Raw genomic sequence first — 20,504 nt, 5'->3', positions numbered from 1 at the left:
AAGTGGTATTAAAGTAAGCTTACAGAAATAGGCAGCTGCCAATCACAAAAAAAAAAAAAAAAGAAATACCAATAAATGCAAACAGTAACTCGGATAAATAAAACCTCAGCTGCCAATATTTTCACAGTAGTTGCATTTTGAAAGGGTGAAAAACATGCAGATGAACACCTCCACACACTCCTGTGGGAAGGTGCTACATCTGTGGAGTTAATGTGAAATTTATAGTTAATTATGAGCATAAAGTTGTTGCGTCTTTGTTTGGTAAATGTCTCTATTTGTCGTTAGAAAATTCATCTCATAACTGCCTAAGTTTTGCATAATGCAGAACACATCTTTCCATGTTATTGATGCAGGTGAGTCCAAACGGTGCTGTGCTGAACTACAGTGACCCCACGCTGGTCTTCGTCTTCCTGCTCGTCTTCACTGTGGCCACCATCAACTACAGCTTCATGATCAGTGCCTTCTTCTCACGAGGTAACTGCTTCTCTCTTTTGGCTATTTTTGTGCTGTGCTTTTTAGATGACACACTTTCTCTTTGAAGTAAAGTTTGTGAAACAGTTTGGGGTCCTCATTTTTAGTCCAAACCGTAAAAAAAAAGGTAAAATGCACAAGTGATGTAAGAAAAATCCTATATAGGGGAGTGTCAGTGACTGTGTCCGAACGTCCGCCCTAACCCTTAGTTCCCTCAATAACTATACAGAGCGGGGACTATATAGTGACTTTATAATGAACTCAGTTTGCTGATCGTTTGCACAGATGATCACTACTTTTCTTCCCCGTTGGTCACGTAACTCCGCCTCCAATGCGTGGTGTCTGCACCATCTTTGTTATTAGGGCTGGGTATTTTCGCCAAAGTTCTAAATCGATTAATTTCGATTCGATCTGTTTTTACAATAATGAAATGGTTCAACTGTGTTTCAAAATACTCATGTATTTTGTTTTTTCCGGTCATATTAAACACAAAGTGCAATCTTGTAAATCAGGTAGTTTAAACTTGAGATGTGAACAAAACTGTCTCATAAGTGCAAACGTGTTTGTGAAAAGTGAAAAAGTGAAGCCTCACTCGAGCAAGCAGACGTGACACAGCAGACATGGAGCTGCAATATTTCCACTGCACAAACCATACTTGCAGCGTTGTCTGTAACAACTACAGGGTGTTTTCTGGTCAGCCCCCCAATTATTGATGTCTTTAATCAACCTATTGGATATATTTGCAATTGTCTGGAAGTCATCTTGAGTGCATCTTTCATGCTTATTTGAATGTGGTCACGCAGGTCACTATAAAATGAATCCATCTCATTCCCTAGACATCAATTTTGAAAAAATCCAAAGGAATCGATTCAAAATCGATTAAATCGATTTTTTTATCGAGCCCTATTTGTTATTAGTCGCCTAAGTCAGGTAGTGAAAGCCTAAGGCGTGGAAAGCTTTCCACGCAAAGCATTCCTGGATATATTTGCTCATCTAGTGACCATAGATGATCAGTACTTTTCAAGGTGCATTGTGGGAAATTTCGAGTTCACTACTTTTTCATCCACAAGATGTTCGAACAATCATTTAAAATGGTGTAACCACTATATAGTGCCTATATAGTGCTTAGAGTGGACATTCGGACATAGCCAGTGTAATTCTAAAGTGTTTTCTATGAGATCGGATTTTTTGCTCTTTGCAGTAGAGCTCTAGTGGCCTGCAAAGCTGGGAGCTTTACAACTGAGTGCCTTTTAACATTGACAGCCTTAAAGAGAAAGCAAACTGTGTGAATCTATCGATTCTCATCATCCTTTTCTCCTTCCATCTTTGCTCTTTCACTCACTCAAAGTTCATCCAGCAAACCAAAATCCATTCCATGTAACCTCATTCTAACAATGTGTGTTTTGGGCGACTGGGTGCCTGGGTTTATTATGTGGAGGTGTTTAGCTTGCTGGATAGCAGAAGGGAGATTTCTGCAAGGCCAGTACAATGCAGCTAAAGTTGCAATAATTTATCGTCCATTTCTTGCAGCATTTTACAAAAACAGTTGCACAAATGTGATGTATTTCATAAGAATTCTTTGAATATCTCACTTTCAAAGATTAGAAAGAGGAAAGTCTTAAAAAGCTTAAGATTAATCATTTACATTCTGAGATTTGTGCATGGATTTTTTTTGTTTTGAAATGTGAATTCACTGCGGTTTTTCACCTACGACTCAGTTTTCTTATCTCTTCCACATAAGGAGGTTTTACCTAGTAATCATTATCTACTTTTCCACTCTTATTAATCTTTTCTAACCTTTCTTGCAAGCTGAATTATTGCTGTTGTTAAGTTTGAAAGCTGAGGCATTTGTTGCAAGAAATAAGGTTTAAATGTCCTCGGAAGGAGAGATTTTTAAGTACATACATTTATACCCTGAAAAATCACACAAAAACACTCCCCCCAGGGTAACAAACACCCACCCCCTGCATAAAGAGGTTTCTCACACTTGAACATTTGGTTATTCCCAACAAAAAAACACTATATTTCATCAAGGACATAGATTTTAGCCAGGTGGACACTCAGAACAGGTCTCCCGTTCACGGCATGAAGGAGGCTGTGTGAACTCATTCTTATCTCTCATGACCCTCCCTTCACCCTTGTCTAGAGAGGTAAGGCAACTGCTTTCTGTCATCCCCAATCTTAACTCCAAAACTTAACTCCAGCATACAGACTGGTATACATGACTGGACTTTAGGCTGAGTAAAAGGCATACTCAAAAAATTTTATCTCAAAAATAGGAAAAATATGCTTCCACACTATATTTGTGAATTCACAAACACACATCTCTTGCTGAAATCATTTGAAGCCGACCCACAATGGATCGGCGATCACTTTTTTTTAAGGCGGGACAAAGAGAAGAATCTCTGAGCTCACAGCTGAACCTAAATTAAAATGGCAGCAGAGGAGGATGTAGACGTAGCTGCTGCTGTCACAGCTGTTTTGTCAGAATCTATGATTTAATTGTTGAAAGAGGAACAGCAAGAGTGTAAAAGCATAAGCTGTTGTGGTTTCTCATGACGCCTGCTGCTATTTCATTTGGCACCATGATTGGCTAAAGCCTGACTTTGGTAGGGGGGCGCTGTTTGTCGCTTCACCCAGCTAGAATGAAAGGTTCTGCTAAATGCCCTCATTTTCTCAAAGAGATTCAATGGGAGCATTCCCAGATTAATAACATGTAGAACACACAGAATCGGAGTTTGTGTTGAATCTGACAGAAAATTGTGTCGCACGGGGTTGCGGCTTTTGGCGCTCATTGGGGATGATCACAACTTACACGATTTTAATCAAGGGGGCTTACGTAGGTCTGACTGAGATAGATCCCAGATCTATTTTAGTTCGACTACATAGCAGTTCAGCTGTAATTTAATGGATCTGACAGGAAGAGAGACGCGGTAACAAAGTAAAACACATCCGCTTTGGGGAAAATACAAAATAAAATTTGTTAATCGCACGGGAAAAGGAGCCTCACATCGTGTATATAATAAGTGGGACAGACTCGTGCAAAAACAATTAATGAAACTTTAAAAAAAAGTGTACTTTACCCATGATAGGAGTTGAGGTGGATAGAAAACGGATTAAAGGAAAATTCCGGTTTTTAACACTTTTAGCCCATTTTCTGTAGTGTCCAGGATGAAATCGAATGATCGACACCAAAATGTTGACAATTGNCAGTTACTAAATTCAGAGGTTTTTAGACATTTCTCTAATACATTTTTTAAGTGTTGCACTCAAAGGCAGATTGGGCTGAAATTGCCAGTTTGAAAGTAAACTTTAGCAGAAGTGGTATTAAAGTAAGCTTACAGAAATAGGCAGCTGCCAATCACAAAAAAAAAAAAAAAAGAAATACCAATAAATGCAAACAGTAACTCGGATAAATAAAACCTCAGCTGCCAATATTTTCACAGTAGTTGCATTTTGAAAGGGTGAAAAACATGCAGATGAACACCTCCACACACTCCTGTGGGAAGGTGCTACATCTGTGGAGTTAATGTGAAATTTATAGTTAATTATGAGCATAAAGTTGTTGCATCTTTGTTTGGTAAATGTCTCTATTTGTCGTTAGAAAATTCATCTCATAACTGCCTAAGTTTTGCATAATGCAGAACACATCTTTCCATGTTATTGATGCAGGTGAGTCCAAACGGTGCTGTGCTGAACTACAGTGACCCCACACTGGTCTTCGTCTTCCTGCTCGTCTTCACTGTGGCCACCATCAACTACAGCTTCATGATCAGTGCCTTCTTCTCACGAGGTAACTGCTTCTCTCTTTTGGCTATTTTTGTGCTGTGCTTTTTAGATAACACACTTTCTCTTTGAAGTAAAGTTTGTGAAACAGTTTGGGGTCCTCATTTTTGGTACAAACCATAAAAAAAAGGTCAAATGCACAAGTGATGTAAGAAAAATCCTATATAGGGGAGTGTCAGTGACTGTGTCCGAACGTCCGCCCTAACCCTTAGTTCCCTCAATAACTATACAGAGCGGGGACTGTATAGTGACTTTATAATGAACTCAGTTTGCTGATCGTTTGCACAGATGATCACTACTTTTCTTCCCCGTTGGTCACGTAACTCCGCCTCCAATGCGTGGTGTCTGCACCATCTTTGTTATTAGGGCTGGGTATTTTCGCCAAAGTTCTAAATCGATTAATTTCGATTCGATCTGTTTTTACAATAATGAAATGGTTCAACTGTGTTTCAAAATACTCATGTATTTTGTTTTTTCCGGTCATATTAAACACAAAGTGCAATCTTGTAAATCAGGTAGTTTAAACTTGAGATGTGAACAAAACTGTCTCATAAGTGCAAACGTGTTTGTGAAAAGTGAAAAAGTGAAGCCTCACTCGAGCAAGCAGACGTGACACAGCAGACATGGAGCTGCAATATTTCCACTGCACAAACCATACTTGCAGCGTTGTCTGTAACAACTACAGGGTGTTTTCTGGTCAGCCCCCCAATTATTGATGTCTTTAATCAACCTATTGGATATATTTGCAATTGTCTGGAAGTCATCTTGAGTGCATCTTTCATGCTTATTTGAATGTGGTCACGCAGGTCACTATAAAATGAATCCATCTCATTCCCTAGACATCAATTTTGAAAAAATCCAAAGGAATCGATTCAAAATCGATTAAATCGATTTTTTTATCGAGCCCTATTTGTTATTAGTCGCCTAAGTCAGGTAGTGAAAGCCTAAGGCGTGGAAAGCTTTCCACGCAAAGCATTCCTGGATATATTTGCTCATCTAGTGACCATAGATGATCAGTACTTTTCAAGGTGCATTGTGGGAAATTTCGAGTTCACTACTTTTTCATCCACAAGATGTTCGAACAATCATTTAAAATGGTGTAACCACTATATAGTGCCTATATAGTGCTTAGAGTGGACATTCGGACATAGCCAGTGTAATTCTAAAGTGTTTTCTATGAGATCGGATTTTTTGCTCTTTGCAGTAGAGCTCTAGTGGCCTGCAAAGCTGGGAGCTTTACAACTGAGTGCCTTTTAACATTGACAGCCTTAAAGAGAAAGCAAACTGTGTGAATCTATCGATTCTCATCATCCTTTTCTCCTTCCATCTTTGCTCTTTCACTCACTCAAAGTTCATCCAGCAAACCAAAATCCATTCCATGTAACCTCATTCTAACAATGTGTGTTTTGGGCGACTGGGTGCCTGGGTTTATTATGTGGAGGTGTTTAGCTTGCTGGATAGCAGAAGGGAGATTTCTGCAAGGCCAGTACAATGCAGCTAAAGTTGCAATAATTTATCGTCCATTTCTTGCAGCATTTTACAAAAACAGTTGCACAAATGTGATGTATTTCATAAGAATTCTTTGAATATCTCACTTTCAAAGATTAGAAAGAGGAAAGTCTTAAAAAGCTTAAGATTAATCATTTACATTCTGAGATTTGTGCATGGATATTTTTTGTTTTGAAATGTGAATTCACTGCGGTTTTTCACCTACGACTCAGTTTTCTTATCTCTTCCACATAAGGAGGTTTTACCTAGTAATCATTATCTACTTTTCCACTCTTATTAATCTTTTCTAACCTTTCTTGCAAGCTGAATTATTGCTGTTGTTAAGTTTGAAAGCTGAGGCATTTGTTGCAAGAAATAAGGTTTAAATGTCCTCGGAAGGAGAGATTTTTAAGTACATACATTTATACCCTGAAAAATCACACAAAAACACTCCCCCCAGGGTAACAAACCCACCCCCTGCATAAAGAGGTTTCTCACACTTGAACATTTGGTTATTCCCAACAAAAAAACACTATATTTCATCAAGGACATAGATTTTAGCCAGGTGGACACTCAGAACAGGTCTCCCGTTCACGGCATGAAGGAGGCTGTGTGAACTCATTCTTATCTCTCATGACCCTCCCTTCACCCTTGTCTAGAGAGGTAAGGCAACTGCTTTCTGTCATCCCCAATCTTAACTCCAAAACTTAACTCCAGCATACAGACTGGTATACATGACTGGACTTTAGGCTGAGTAAAAGGCATACTCAAAAATTTTTATCTCAAAAATAGGAAAAATATGCTTCCACACTATATTTGTGAATTCACAAACACACATCTCTTGCTGAAATCATTTGAAGCCGACCCACAATGGATCGGCGATCACTTTTTTTTAAGGCGGGACAAAGAGAAGAATCTCTGAGCTCACAGCTGAACCTAAATTAAAATGGCAGCAGAGGAGGATGTAGACGTAGCTGCTGCTGTCACAGCTGTTTTGTCAGAATCTATGATTTAATTGTTGAAAGAGGAACAGCAAGAGTGTAAAAGCATAAGCTGTTGTGGTTTCTCATGACGCCTGCTGCTATTTCATTTGGCACCATGATTGGCTAAAGCCTGACTTTGGTAGGGGGGCGCTGTTTGTCGCTTCACCCAGCTAGAATGAAAGGTTCTGCTAAATGCCCTCATTTTCTCAAAGAGATTCAATGGGAGCATTCCCAGATTAATAACATGTAGAACACACAGAATCGGAGTTTGTGTTGAATCTGACAGAAAATTGTGTCGCACGGGGTTGCGGCTTTTGGCGCTCATTGGGGATGATCACAACTTACACGATTTTAATCAAGGGGGCTTACGTAGGTCTGACTGAGATAGATCCCAGATCTATTTTAGTTCGACTACATAGCAGTTCAGCTGTAATTTAATGGATCTGACAGGAAGAGAGACGCGGTAACAAAGTAAAACACATCCGCTTTGGGGAAAATACAAAATAAAATGTGTTAATCGCACGGGAAAAGGAGCCTCACATCGTGTATATAATAAGTGGGACAGACTTGTGCAAAAACAATTAATGAAACTTTAAAAAAAGTGTACTTTACCCATGATAGGAGTTGAGGTGGATAGAAAACGGATTAAGTAGTCATCCACTTTGAGCCTCGCACAAACAACGAGGGACTGAAATCGCAGTTTATCTCTCTGAAAAAAAATTTCTTCCGGGGGAGAAAATATAGTAAAATATTTATTATTTTAATATTAATATTTATTATTTTAATATTTAGTTTTTGTTTTCTTTAGATGTAGATCTAATTATTTTTTAATATAGGTAAAAAGAACTTTCTCTATCTGTTCTGACTTGAGACGCTGTACAGACTCGTTAAGTGGGGATTTGCTTTATAAAATGCGCCGGTTATTTTAATTTTTCTTTTTAATAACTTTTCATAATGTGTCCAATTCAAATGTGGGATTTTTTTTTTTATTTGTGTATAGCACAAAGACAGAAGTGTAAAAAAAAATACGGAACAGATCTGCTCACCCTGCCTAGTCGGAGCCTCTCTTTATGCAGTCGGTGTGACATGGAAAAAATTGGATCGGAGATTAAAAAATCCTATGTAACTGGTGTGTTCAGGCATTTAAACAGAGTGCTACAGCTTATTAAACTGGCCGTTGTTTCATAGTCTATCCTCTCTGTGCCCTGTGCTATAAAAAGCAGAGTTATTTAGATGATGCCAAGTTTTGCTAATCTTAGTAAAATTACACAGTTTTATTTTTCATGTGATTGTAGATATATATATATAAGAACTGTTGATTTATTTTCCCTACAAAGGATTGCTTGTTCCAGGAAAAGCTAGGAAACAGAGGATGGGATACAGTCAAACCAAAATCCTCCTTCGTGACCTTTGGCATTTTTTCCAACAAAGAATCGTTCCTTTTTCTTTTCTTTTCTTTTTGTGTTTGCAGCTGCCTGCGCTGCTGTCGCCCACCCACAGATGTACTTTTTGGGAACAGATAATGGCACTTGATCAATGCATGTTCCAGCCGAGCTCAGAATGTCACATTGACTGCTACAAGTGGGCTTCGAGGAGTTCTTGTTGTGCTTCTTGGAAACAAGGACAGAGGCTCTTAAAGTCTGATTCTTTCCTTTCCTCCCCATTTTTTTTCCTCCACTAATGTTTCATCTAAATCTCTGGATGGGTTCATTCATGCTGCCACTCAGGGAAATGGATAAAGAAAAGCACAAAAAATTATTTGCCTTTCAGCTATCTGCTCATATTTATGATACTGAGTTTTATCAGGCAGAATTGTATGCACGTAATCTTTCTGGTGCAATTTTCTTCCCATTTTTAACACATTATCAAATGTTTGATGTTTTAGCCAATGTGGCAGCAGCAGCAGGAGGCTTCATCTACTTCCTCAGCTACCTGCCTTATTTATTCCTGTGGCCTCGCTATGACTTACTGAGCCATGCTCAAAAGGTGTCGGCCTGCCTTATCTCCAACGTGGCCATGGCCATGGGAGCACAGCTTATAGGAATGTTTGAAGGCAAAGGTAAGCCTTTTGGTCAAACTTCAGACCTTAAATGCGACAATTATCTTTGTAATTCATGTATTTATTATATGTGTTTTTGCTCCTCAGGTACGGGAATCCAATGGTCGAACTTGTGTGACTCTGTGACCGTGGACGATGACTTCTCCATGGCCCAGGTTCTTTCCTTGCTGCTGTTTGACGCGGTGCTTTACGGCCTGGTGGCCTGGTACATGGAGGCTGTGTTTCCCGGGGAATACGGAGTGCCTCTTCCATCCTACTTCTTTTTACTGGTACGCAAAAAATGGAAACTACTAAAACGCATAAAAACATATAAGACTTATCCAAGGGTCACTGTCTATTAAGTGAATATCCTGAACTAAATGGATGGTAACACAAAACAACCGTTATCATCAAAAGCTTTTGTTAAAGGAATAGTTGTAATCAGAAATATTTTATGAGAGTTTGAATTAAGGTAACATTAACACAGACAGATTTATTTAAAAACTAGAACTACAAATTAGAAATAGAAAGTATTTAAAAATGTTATTTTAAGTGTTTAATAAACAATAGTAAATTCATTTGTTGAACAATTAGAAACCTGCACCAGAGGCAAATAAAATCAACACTATGTAGATTAGTTCATATGATATTTGGAGTTTAAACTTCTTTAATCTTCAGCAGTAATCTTTAAAGTCAAAGCAGATCATTTAAAGAAAATATACAAACATTAGATAAACCAAATGCTTCATTTGATCCAACTCTTCTGTATTTTCTTCCCTTGCACTTGAGGCATCCACAATAATAATAAAGTAAAACCTAAATATTTGTTTAGTTGCAACTGAAACACCTGCAACAGATTCTAATTTAAAGCAAACTAAAACACAACAACAAAAGACTGTTGAGTTATGCGAATTATATTTTGGTAGCTGAGATAGAGCGACTAAACATAAAGCAGAGCGAGAAAACATTTTCATTCTTCAAAATGTTATATTATAAATGTTAGCTGAGTCTATTCAGAAATAGGACAGGTTGAATACCCACTTCCTGTTTATTTTAGGTTTCAGCAGCAGCTAGACTCTGGGGGAGCATTGAAAAGCAACATAAAATATGCATAAAATTTACTTATGTTTATTGATCTTTGTATTGCAATAACCTTTATGTATTTATTTTGCATTGAAGGGTTATTCTATGGTGTTGCTGAGAATGTTGTTATAATTCTGGCCATTAAAGCTAAAATAAAAAAAGATCCTACGGCAGCCTTTACGATGTTAAGTACACTGGAAAATCTAAATAACCACTAGATAGATGCAATTACTATAAAAAACCGGAAACATTGTAAGCAAGACTTACAATAAAGCAGATTCTTTTGTCTGCAGCGTCTCAATGTGAAAAGTTATTGGTGTCAAGGTTTTTTTCTCCATATGTTGGAGTCAGCCGATTTAATGGGTCTGGTTTACACTGACTGAGATCAAAACATGTCATTTTGTTTTATTAAAGTTCATTTTTCTTCATCCAGACACCTATCAGAGAAGTATATACAAGCCAAGAGAGACATCTGCTTTCAGTGAAAGTGGTTTTAGTACAGGAAGAGTGGAGGGGATTAAAAGTGGCAGGCATCAACATATCAGCCAGAAGGAAGTCTTCAAATTCAGCTTGTATAATAGAGAAACTACTGAGCAGCCAGTAATAACAGGGTTTATCCTTACATCAGCCTTGCTCAATCACATAAATGGCCAGAGTCTTTACACACAAACACACACACACACACACACAGTAATAACAGGGTTTATCCTTACATCAGCCTTGCTCAATCACATAAATGGCCAGAGTCTTTACACACAAACACACACACACACACACACACACGTCCAACAAATCTTATTTCCCAGTGGTGGAGAATGATCGATGCAGTGTAGTTGTGACGCATCTCTGTTGGCATCCAGTTTGTGTGTTTCTTGACATTTCCTTATTGTGTACATAAATGTTAATATTGTTAGTTGTAGGAGTTCTGGGGCTGCTCAGTTGCGTAGTGGGTAGCACTGCTGACTTGCAGCGAGAACGTTCCGGGTTCTATTCCTGGCCCGGGGTCTTTCTGTATGGAGTTTGCATGTTCTCCCTGAGCATGCGTGGCTTCTCTCCGGGTACTCCGGCTTCCTCCCGCAGTCCAAAAACATGACTGTTAGGTTAATTGGCTTCTCTAAATTCTCCTTAGGTGTGAGTGTGTGCATGAATGGTTGTTTGTCCCGTTTGTCTCTGTGTTGCCCTGCAATGTACTGGCGGCCTGTCCAGGGTGTACCCTACCTCTCGCCCATAGACTGCTGGAGTTAGGCACCAGCACCCCTTCGAAACCCCCGCTGGTATAAAGTGTGATGGAAAATGGATGGATGGATGTTGGAGTTCTTGTTTCATATTACAAACTAGATCCACTTCTAAGGGAAAATACTATGTTTTTATAAGACTTGATTGCAATTCTTTTTTTTGTTCTGATCTTTCCAACTGCAGCCTTCATACTGGTGCAGCAGCCCTCGTGTGGCTTTGGTGAATGAGAAGGAAGAAGAAGAAGATGCAGAGAAAGCTATGAAGGGAGAGTTTATGGAGGAGGAGCCAGCTGGAGTTGTGTCTGGAATAAAGATTAAACACCTCACTAAGGTACAACTCTTGGAAAATAACCCTCTATAAGGCTAGGTTTGCAGTTTCTATGCTAATGCTATGGAGTGCATCTCTGCTTTTCAGATTTTTCAGATCGGGCCAAGATTTTAAACTTTGCTTTAATTGAGTGTTATGTTATTCTACTCCAAAAATTATTATGAGTTTACATTAACTCAGCTAAATACACATTTCATTCTGGAACCTTCAAAAATAATGTTTTGACTTCAAACACTAAAATAAATGTAGAATAAATTGTAGTGCATCTGCATTGTGATCGTTTATTAAACTTTAAAAACTAAAAATGATTATGGTTTTACAGTTATGGTCTTTTTAAAAGCCTTCCAGTCTTTGTCGTATTTTTTTATATTTTAAGTTTTACATGTACTAAAATCCGGACTGTCTGCAGGAAACTGGGGCAGAAACGTGTCAAATAAATTGTATTTATAAAAGAGTTAGAGATCAGTGACCATCTTTTAGCTGCAAATCTGAGACAAACTGAGTTTTTTTTACCCAAGGTGTATTGATAAAAAGTTAAACCTCTAATGGATCTGGGTGTCTCTTTCTGCCAGGACTTCAAAGTAGGAAGCAAGACACGACAGGCTGTGCGAGATCTGACATTGAACATGTTTGAGGGGCAGATCACAGTGGTGCTGGGACACAACGGTGCCGGGAAGACCACCACGCTCTCTATGCTTACAGGTTACCAGCCGCAAACATGGCAGGAAGCAAATTACGTGAAAACAGTCACCTAACGGCCATCTGTCCTGTTTATGTCACATTGTAGGTCTGTTTCCACCCACCAGTGGCAGGGCGTACATAAACGGCTACGACATCTGTCAGGACATGGCTCTGATCCGACGCAGTCTGGGTCTCTGTCCCCAGCACGACGTTTTATTTGATAACCTCACAGTGAGAGAGCATCTGCTCTTCTACGCGCAGGTATTCATTTATCAGCTACATATAAAAGGACTGTGTTGTTTGTGTAGATAGGCTCATGATGTTTTCTCACACTAAGATATAAACGTAATATTTGTGGACTGTACCACTGTATTTAAGAGCTGCTACCTAACCTTTACAGTACTTAAGGTGTAAGCTTTTGACAACTTCTGCTATAGAGTACTGCTTTTTTTGGCTGTAGAATGAAAGAACGAAGTGAACAGAACATAAATAGGTCATTGTTTATCTTGTGTTTCCAATGTCAAGCTAAAAGGCTTTCATAAGGAGCAGATTTCAGATGAGGTGGATCGGATCATCTCCATCCTGAATCTTGAGGACAAGCGTCATTCTCGCTCCAAGACCCTCTCTGGTGGCATGAAGAGGAAGCTCTCTATCGGCATCGCCCTCATTGGAGACTCCAAGGTCAGAAACTTTGCCAGTTATCTTTCATGGTCATTCATTTCTTTTGTGTTCCCCTCAAACAGTGAATATCTCCTCTGCTCCTGCCTCCAGGTTGTCATGCTAGACGAGCCCACGTCGGGTATGGATCCATCAGCACGGAGAGCCACCTGGGACCTTCTGCAGGGAGAGAAACGAGGTCGCACCATCCTCCTCACCACTCACTTCATGGATGAGGCCGATCTGCTCGGCGACCGGATCGCCATCATGGCGGGGGGTGAGCTGCAGTGCTGCGGATCACCACTCTTCCTTAAGAACAAATATGGTGAGTTTTTTTAATGATCTTATTAGTTCTTTTAAGTTTTTACCTTTTCTTCGTTGCAACAGTCTTTATTTCATGTCAGTTTCCCTGATTTTCATTACAACTAAAATCCTCCAATTAGATTGCAGCACTTTGCCAAATGATCCGTCCATGTTGACCCACCAGAAAAAAGAAATAAAGATAATTTTATTTGTTAGATAATTGTTTTGGCAAAATAATGTATCAATATATTGATACAATATATATATATATATTTATTTTTATATATATATTTTTATTTATTAATGAAGGTTATTTCCACTTATTTCCTGTTATGTTGTTTTCTATTGAGAATTGTGTTTAAAAATCTTTCTTGACATGATTGTTAAAATATGATAAAAAAAAAATATGAATAAAGCTCATAAATAATTGCTTTTATATGCTAGGTGCTGGCTACCACATGGTGATCGTCAAGGATGCACTTTGTAATGTGTCTGAGATCACTCGCCTTGTTCACATGTATGTTCCCAATGCTACACTGGAGAGCAGCGCTGGAGCAGAGCTGTCCTACATCCTGCCTAAAGAAAGCACCAGCAAGTAAGTTATTGTAACCTGAGGTCATTCCAGCTGAACCGCATGTAGTTACAGTTTGTTAGAGCGGCTGAAGCATTAAATCAACTTAAAATCCATTTATGACACTTGCATCTGTTTTTGAGGGGATAATATTGTCCAGAAATACATTATTATATATTTCATTAAATAATAAAATCCAGAGTCAATGCACTTGTTAAATGCTACGAAACAGAGCTTATTTTTTATTTTTCTTATTGCATGTAAAATAAGCTTTATTTCTTTTTTCTTTTTCAATTTCTGTGAACAGGGTCAAACAATAGATAATAAACTATACAGCAGTTTGAAGCAGGTATTGGCTGCTTTGAGTGTCGGGGTTCATGTTATTTACATAAACTTTTATGGGCAAAAATGTACAATATGATCTCTTCTTTTAAATAAAACTGAAAAGGCCACATTTTGCTTCACTTTTCAATTCTGCTCCTCAAAGACTAGCAGGACACCACAAACCTAAATACTTCAGAATGCTTAAAAATTAAGTGGTAACTGATTACCTAAGTGTTTTTCTGTAATAAAGTTAGACAATTTAAGTACTTACATGTTTTACATCACGGTGCTGTAAAACAAGTAGTACTTCACACTTAAATATTCTAAATTAATTAGTCAATAACTTTGAGGTAATCAGTTTCCACACTCGTTTTAAGTATTCTGAACTAATCAGGTTTGCTTGTAAAAGGTTTGTTAATCAGTTGCTTTGCAGAAACACAGTTTGTAGTTTTCCCAGTTTTAAAATGCTTTTGCAACAACTTTTTTTATTTTCTTTTTGTGAGCAAGACTAGAGCGGCTGCACAGTCTTTCAGCCAGCTGAACTGCAGTGCAAAGCAACAGGTAGAGAAGGGACCGTTCGGTGTTACCCATTGCTCCATGCGTCCAGACACTTTGGTGTTTTCTTTGGTGTCTCAGCATGCAGTAGGAACTGTGTTTGTGGTTTGTTAAATGCAGCGTGACACGTCTCTCCTCTTGTGTTTTCTTGCAGGTTTGAGCTGCTGTTTGCTGAGCTGGAGATGAATAAGGAGGAACTTGGTATTGCAAGCTATGGAGCCTCAGTCACCACCATGGAAGAAGTTTTTTTGAGGTAGGAAGTCTTTTTTATTTCCATTCCTCGTTGGGTAACATTTCTTGATAGATTTCATCCAAATCTTTTGGAGGAATTATTGGAGAAATTATTGCCACAGATAAAGGAATTTATTGCAACATGTACACACACTGTTCTGCATTAACGGGTTTGTGTAATTTTTTAGCATGAAAAACCCTTATGAAGAATTCCTGTGTGTTGTATAATTTTCTCCCACATCATTTATTACTTCTAAAAATATTTGTCTTCCTCTTCAAACTGGAGCGTATGTTTGCCTCCCCTTCTCTGTTTATATCATCCAGTTCCTGCTGTGCATTTCTTACTTTATTTCTGCTTCCTTATGGGTTTAATTCTGCATCTGTGGTAATGAGATCGCAGCCGCTTCCTCTGTGGAAGACGTAACTCTGCTTGCTGCTGAAACTGGCTGTCTGAAGATAAACTCGCTGCTTCCAAGGCCTTGTTATTTATGAGTCGTGCTGAGAGTCAAGCAGTGTGTTCTGGTCATTTACAGAAGAGAAAAAAAAATGGCACAACCACAAAGCAGTTTTAAAGTTCTAGTTGCCAAGAATTATATTTAAGCATGTTTTAGTTTGTGGTTTCATCTATTGATTCAATTTATACCATCAACTAATGTGACAATATTATCCCACTACTGCTGAACATCCTTAGGGTATCTAAACAGTGAATGAGTCAAAACAAAACTTGAAAAGCTTTTTTGATTTGAGAAAAAACTAGAACAATGCATGGTGTCTCTACTTTAAACACAACATGCATCGGTGTCAAAGTTTCTGCAATTAAAAAGCCAATCATGCTGATTATATATGTTTTCTTATCTTCTTGATAAATCTGTATACATTTGCAGTAAATGTCTTTGGATGTGATGTTTATTTATTGGCGACTGCTTTGAATTTTTCTCTTTGGACTTTTGGATTGAAGATGCAGCTAATTTAGCTTCTTCTGATTAACCATATAATCCAGCTGGCGGACATATTTGTAATATTCCCTATAAAGGTGAGGTTTTGTACCTTACGGTACCTTCAACTCTGATTATGAGCATCCCAAATCCGTCTGTTTTCCACAGCCAACACTGCGTCCAAATTCGCCCTTTTTAAATTTGATTCAGTCTCAGGCAGCACAGTTTGATGTCTAAGTTGACATATTTGAGCTTTCTCTCTTAAACACTTTAAATAACACTTTATAAGGTTTATTTATTAAATTACTATGAGACATGACAACAGATTTTGACAGAAGTGGTGATTGAACTCAGACCAGAGAAATGGCTCAGGTTATAGATGGAAGCGTTTATCACCGGGCTCGCTTCATCACGAAGTCAACCCAGAATACAAGTTAAAGAAGCACTTTATGGGCGTGCAGGTGGCGCAGAAGTTAGTGTGCATGACCCATGTGCGGAGGCCTTAGTCCTCGATGCAGCTGACCCGGGTTTGAATCCGACCTGTGGTCCTTTGCTGCATGTCTCTCCCCATCTCTCATACCCCCTTTCCTGTCAGCCTAATGTCAGAAAAACGAGCCACTAGTACCATAAAAAACCAAAAAGAAAAAAAAAAAAAAAAAAGAACTTTATATATTTCCAGTGTCAAACTCGTATGACATCATACTCATCAGGAGACCTCACCTGCTCCAACCATACAGAATATTACAGTGTTCTTAGATCAAGGACAACTCGAATGCACAGTGACATTAGTTTAGAAAAACTATCTGTATGCTTCCATTTCAGTCCTACATTTTCATGTACATAATGAGGACGATTACTTTTTATTTATTTATTTATTTTTTTCCAGCTTTTATTGTGATTACCTTGTCACAGGTAGAGAGCAACGAAATGAACTCTCTGCATTTAACCCATCCCCTTGGGGAGCAGTAGGCTGCCATTGTGCGGCGCCCAGGGAGCAGTGTGGAGTTAAGTGTCTTTGTTCAGGGAGCCAGAGTGGCAGTCTGTGGGAGTGGGGCTTGAACTCAGAACCTCAGGATTCCAAGCTCTATGCTCAAACCTCTAGGCCACCACTCCCCCACTATTTAATTTTATCCTAATTAGATACATTGCTTTGGAAAACATTAGCCTTAACATGTAAAGGGAGATTATCTTAGGGTTAAACAAAAAAAAATTATCCTAACACTCTGATTCGGCGCCCGCTGATTTGTTTTTTTGTTATTGGGCACATTAAATATTGCTAATGTTGCTCTCAGTTCCCTCCACCTTCAGTGCGAGGATAGGCGATGGTGCCTTTACTTTCCCCTCAGAAAAAACAAACTCTCACCTTGGTATTTGCTGTTTCAAAAGATTTAGAGTAGATGTGCTGTAATTTCACCCTCAAAATTAACCCGATGTACATTGAATTTACCGTTACCCCTTCATCCAAAGTATTCAATGCGTGGTGGACCACCGTTCTGTGACTCTCCTCATCCCCAGTAGTCACCAATTACTTTTCTGAGCGAGTAACTGATTAAAGGAATAACTTCCTATATCCTTTTTCTTCGGTGGTAAATACCTGTAATCATTTGTTTCTGTTTGCAGAGTGGGAAAGCTTGTTGATACTAGTTTGGACATTCAAGCAATCCAGCTGCCGGCTCTTCAGTACCAACACGAGAGACGCTCCCATGATTGGACCACAGATGATGCCAGCAGCATCAGCGGCCTGACAGATGTCACAGATTTCACAGACAGCGGCACACTCGTGTCTGAGGATGGGTCAAATATTAAACTAAACACAGGGGTAAGATTAATGGTTTTCTTTATATTCTCCACATGACTCCTACAGCTCTGTTTACGTTTTTTTTACGTGGTTCGCTCCAACAGGTAAGACTCCACCTGCAGCAGTTTTATGCCATGTTTCTGAAGAGGGCACTGTACAGCTGGAGGAACTGGAAGGTGATGGTGGCTCAGTTTTTGGTCCCTTTGATCTTCACTGTTGTGGCCTTAGTAGTGGCGCGCACCCTTCCCAACCACCAGAATGCTCCACAGCTGAGACTGGACCTCAGCCGCTACGGTCCCACCAGGGTCCCCGTGGCCCTGCAGCCTGGGGCGGGTCCCCTTGCATCTTCTCTTGCCAATATGTATGCCTCCCAGCTCCTGGCACAGCTGGGCGAGCTCGAAAATATCACAGGTGAGAAGTTGATAGAAAGATGTAGAGAAAAGCTCTCAGCTACCATGGTTACAATCTCTCTGTATAGAGAGAGTCTTTTCCTAAAAGGTGGCACACAAGAATCGGAAATCTGTTTGTCTCAAAAAGTACAAATACTTGTAGTTTGTCTCAAAGGCTTTAGATGGTTGCAGTGGTCAGGTAAATGCAAGTGTTGGAAGATAAGCCAATCCCCAGCTGAGACAATAGATGAACCGATTAGGACTTCAAGTGGGACATTCTCACAAATTACTTCAAGATCTTACATCGTAGCTTTGGATCTATGCTTAGGGTTACTGTCTGTTTCAAGTATTTTGTATCAATTAGTGCTATAAATTTCTCTGCTAAAGAAATTTTTCCCTAAAGTCACAGATTTGTCTTCTACTTAAGAATAATGCATTAATATATATCAGTGCAGCACCTAAAATACAGATGAAATACATGGCAGATTATTTTAGTAGGTCATAGGTGTTCTCAAAATTCCTCCATTTGGATTTAACTATCTAAAACTAGGTTACATGAAGAAATCAAATCACAGTTTGTCTTCTGTCTCTTTGACCATTTAGACTTCACTGATTATGTCCTGACGCAAGCAAAAGCAGAAGGTGGAAGCTTCAATGAGCGTTGCGTGGTGGGTGCTGCCTTCCTAGGTAGGAGCAGCCGCTACTCGGAAGCTACAGCCTATTTCAACAACCAGGGCTACCACACGCCTGCCACAGCCCTCATGATGGTGGATAATGCTCTGTTCAGACTCTTAGCCGGGCCCAACGCATCTATCCTGACAGGCAATTACCCCATGCCTAGAAACCTTTCTGAAGCTGCGAGGAGCCAGCTCACAGAGTGAGAACAAGACACAGTATCCCCATTAGAAGAAACACAAGCTTAAAACGTTCATAGATAATAATTTCTTTATTTTTCCTCTGTAGGGGTAAGACTGGGTTTGCCATTGCCATCAATCTGATGTATGGCATGGCCTCACTGTCCAGCACGTTTGCGCTGCTGCTTGTAACTGAGTCCTCCATCAAGTCAAAGCACGTGCAGCAGGTCAGCGGCGTCTACCTCTCCAACTTCTGGTTCTCTGCGCTGCTGTGGGACCTGATCAACTTCCTGCTTCCGTGCCTCCTCATGCTGGTCAGTGAGAAACCCAACCTCACTTCACAGAGGAAAGACACTTAGACCTAAGATGTTTGAACCGAGTATAATTTTTTCTGTTTTGCCTCTTTCCAGGTTGTATTTCAGGCGTTCGGAGTTGAGGCTTTTGTTGCGGATCACCACCTGGTCGACGTTCTCCTGATACTTGTCCTGTACGGCTGGGCCATCGTGCCTCTGATGTATCTGCTCAGCTTCCTGTTTTCCACTGCTGCCACTGCCTACACACGCCTCACTATCTTCAATATGATCTCCGGCACTGCCACGTTCCTGGCAGTCACTATCATGGCCATCCCAGGTGAGACGCTAACAAATAGCAGAAAACACTGAAAATCTCAGAATGAAAAAAAAGTCTGAGTTTGTCCCCTGATTGGTTGCAGATTTTGAAAAGAACTGCAACTATAAAACATGCTTCAGCTCACATACCGTCAACAACTGTCTCCTTTTGAGCATGCAGATACATTGCCTTGCTAAATTATTCTGGCTCCTGGAATTTTTTCAGACTTTGTCATAATAAAATTGCAGTTCAACTTCAAGCTAAAAAAAATGCACAAATACATTTAAACACAGACATTAAAAAACAATTTCTTTTTAGTTTTTATGTTCTATTTAATGTGGTTTACATATGCAAATCTTATCCTCTTTTTGCTGAACATGTACTTAAATATATTTAATGTTTACAAAGCTGCACATGGAATCTACATTTATTCATATTTGTTGAATGTATCAATGCTATAATTGAACATACAGTGGAGAAAAGTTCAAATAATTCAGGGATGGATTTGGAGTTTTCAAGCATCATTAATCTTTATTAGTTGTAACAATAAAAGAAAAATGTTATCACGACAGGAACTTTATCACAGTATTAATAAATTGTAATATATATGCCTACTCCTTACATTGGAGTACTATGATCTAGAATGCGCTCTTAAATGAGAATTCCAACTGGAAAAATCAAAGAATCAAGTAGCTTCATGTTTAGCATCTAACATGGCTGCTGCTCGTATAGAAAATAGTGAAATTTGTACGTTTAACCTGTTTTCTTTTTATGCACCTCTGTGGATTTGTATTTTGGACCACTTGCAAATATCACTCTTCCAAATTCATAGGTGAAGATTATTTTTTTTTTTAGTAGATAAAATGAAGCTAGTTACGTGATTAAATAAGCTTGTATTGCTAACAGTAGATTGCAACATGTAGATTAGTAAATCCCAATGCGATTTTTAAATGACATTTTGTCATTCTCATCTCTGAGCTCTGTCTTTAGAGGCGAAGCAAATGCAGCAATACCTTGGAAATTGCATCTGTAATTCCAATGAAAGCTAGTTCTTAGAGGAATTAACTAAAGATGCACTGAATATGAATATTTACCAAACTTTTTAGATGTTTATTTGTAAAAATGTTAAAAAGCACCTAGACTTTTCTTTCCTTTTCAGGACCTATTTTGTGCATAAGTAATAAA

General features: G+C 39.0%; 1 protein-coding gene across 1 annotated transcript in view; it reads left to right on the top strand.

The window, feature by feature from the left end:
- The window catches only part of abca3 (ATP binding cassette subfamily A member 3), a 39,617-nt gene that overhangs the window by 14,178 nt on the left and 4,935 nt on the right, over nt 1–20,504 (top strand). Inside the window, exons 8-22 of the mRNA XM_015372155.1 lie at nt 354–474; nt 8,614–8,787; nt 8,875–9,056; nt 11,269–11,415; nt 11,985–12,114; nt 12,200–12,354; nt 12,619–12,774; nt 12,865–13,075; nt 13,498–13,648; nt 14,658–14,756; nt 17,290–17,488; nt 17,572–17,878; nt 18,460–18,733; nt 18,820–19,024; nt 19,121–19,340. Of these exons, the coding sequence (XP_015227641.1) occupies nt 354–474; nt 8,614–8,787; nt 8,875–9,056; nt 11,269–11,415; nt 11,985–12,114; nt 12,200–12,354; nt 12,619–12,774; nt 12,865–13,075; nt 13,498–13,648; nt 14,658–14,756; nt 17,290–17,488; nt 17,572–17,878; nt 18,460–18,733; nt 18,820–19,024; nt 19,121–19,340 (2,731 nt within the window). The remainder of the gene's footprint in view (nt 1–353; nt 475–8,613; nt 8,788–8,874; nt 9,057–11,268; nt 11,416–11,984; nt 12,115–12,199; nt 12,355–12,618; nt 12,775–12,864; nt 13,076–13,497; nt 13,649–14,657; nt 14,757–17,289; nt 17,489–17,571; nt 17,879–18,459; nt 18,734–18,819; nt 19,025–19,120; nt 19,341–20,504) is intronic.

Source organism: Cyprinodon variegatus, unplaced genomic scaffold (assembly GCF_000732505.1).
Source record: "Cyprinodon variegatus isolate N-32 unplaced genomic scaffold, C_variegatus-1.0 Scaffold69, whole genome shotgun sequence".
NCBI lineage: Eukaryota > Metazoa > Chordata > Actinopteri > Cyprinodontiformes > Cyprinodontidae > Cyprinodon > Cyprinodon variegatus.
The sequence above is the reverse complement of the archived record's forward strand: the minus strand, read 5'-3'. Positions and strand labels throughout refer to the sequence as shown.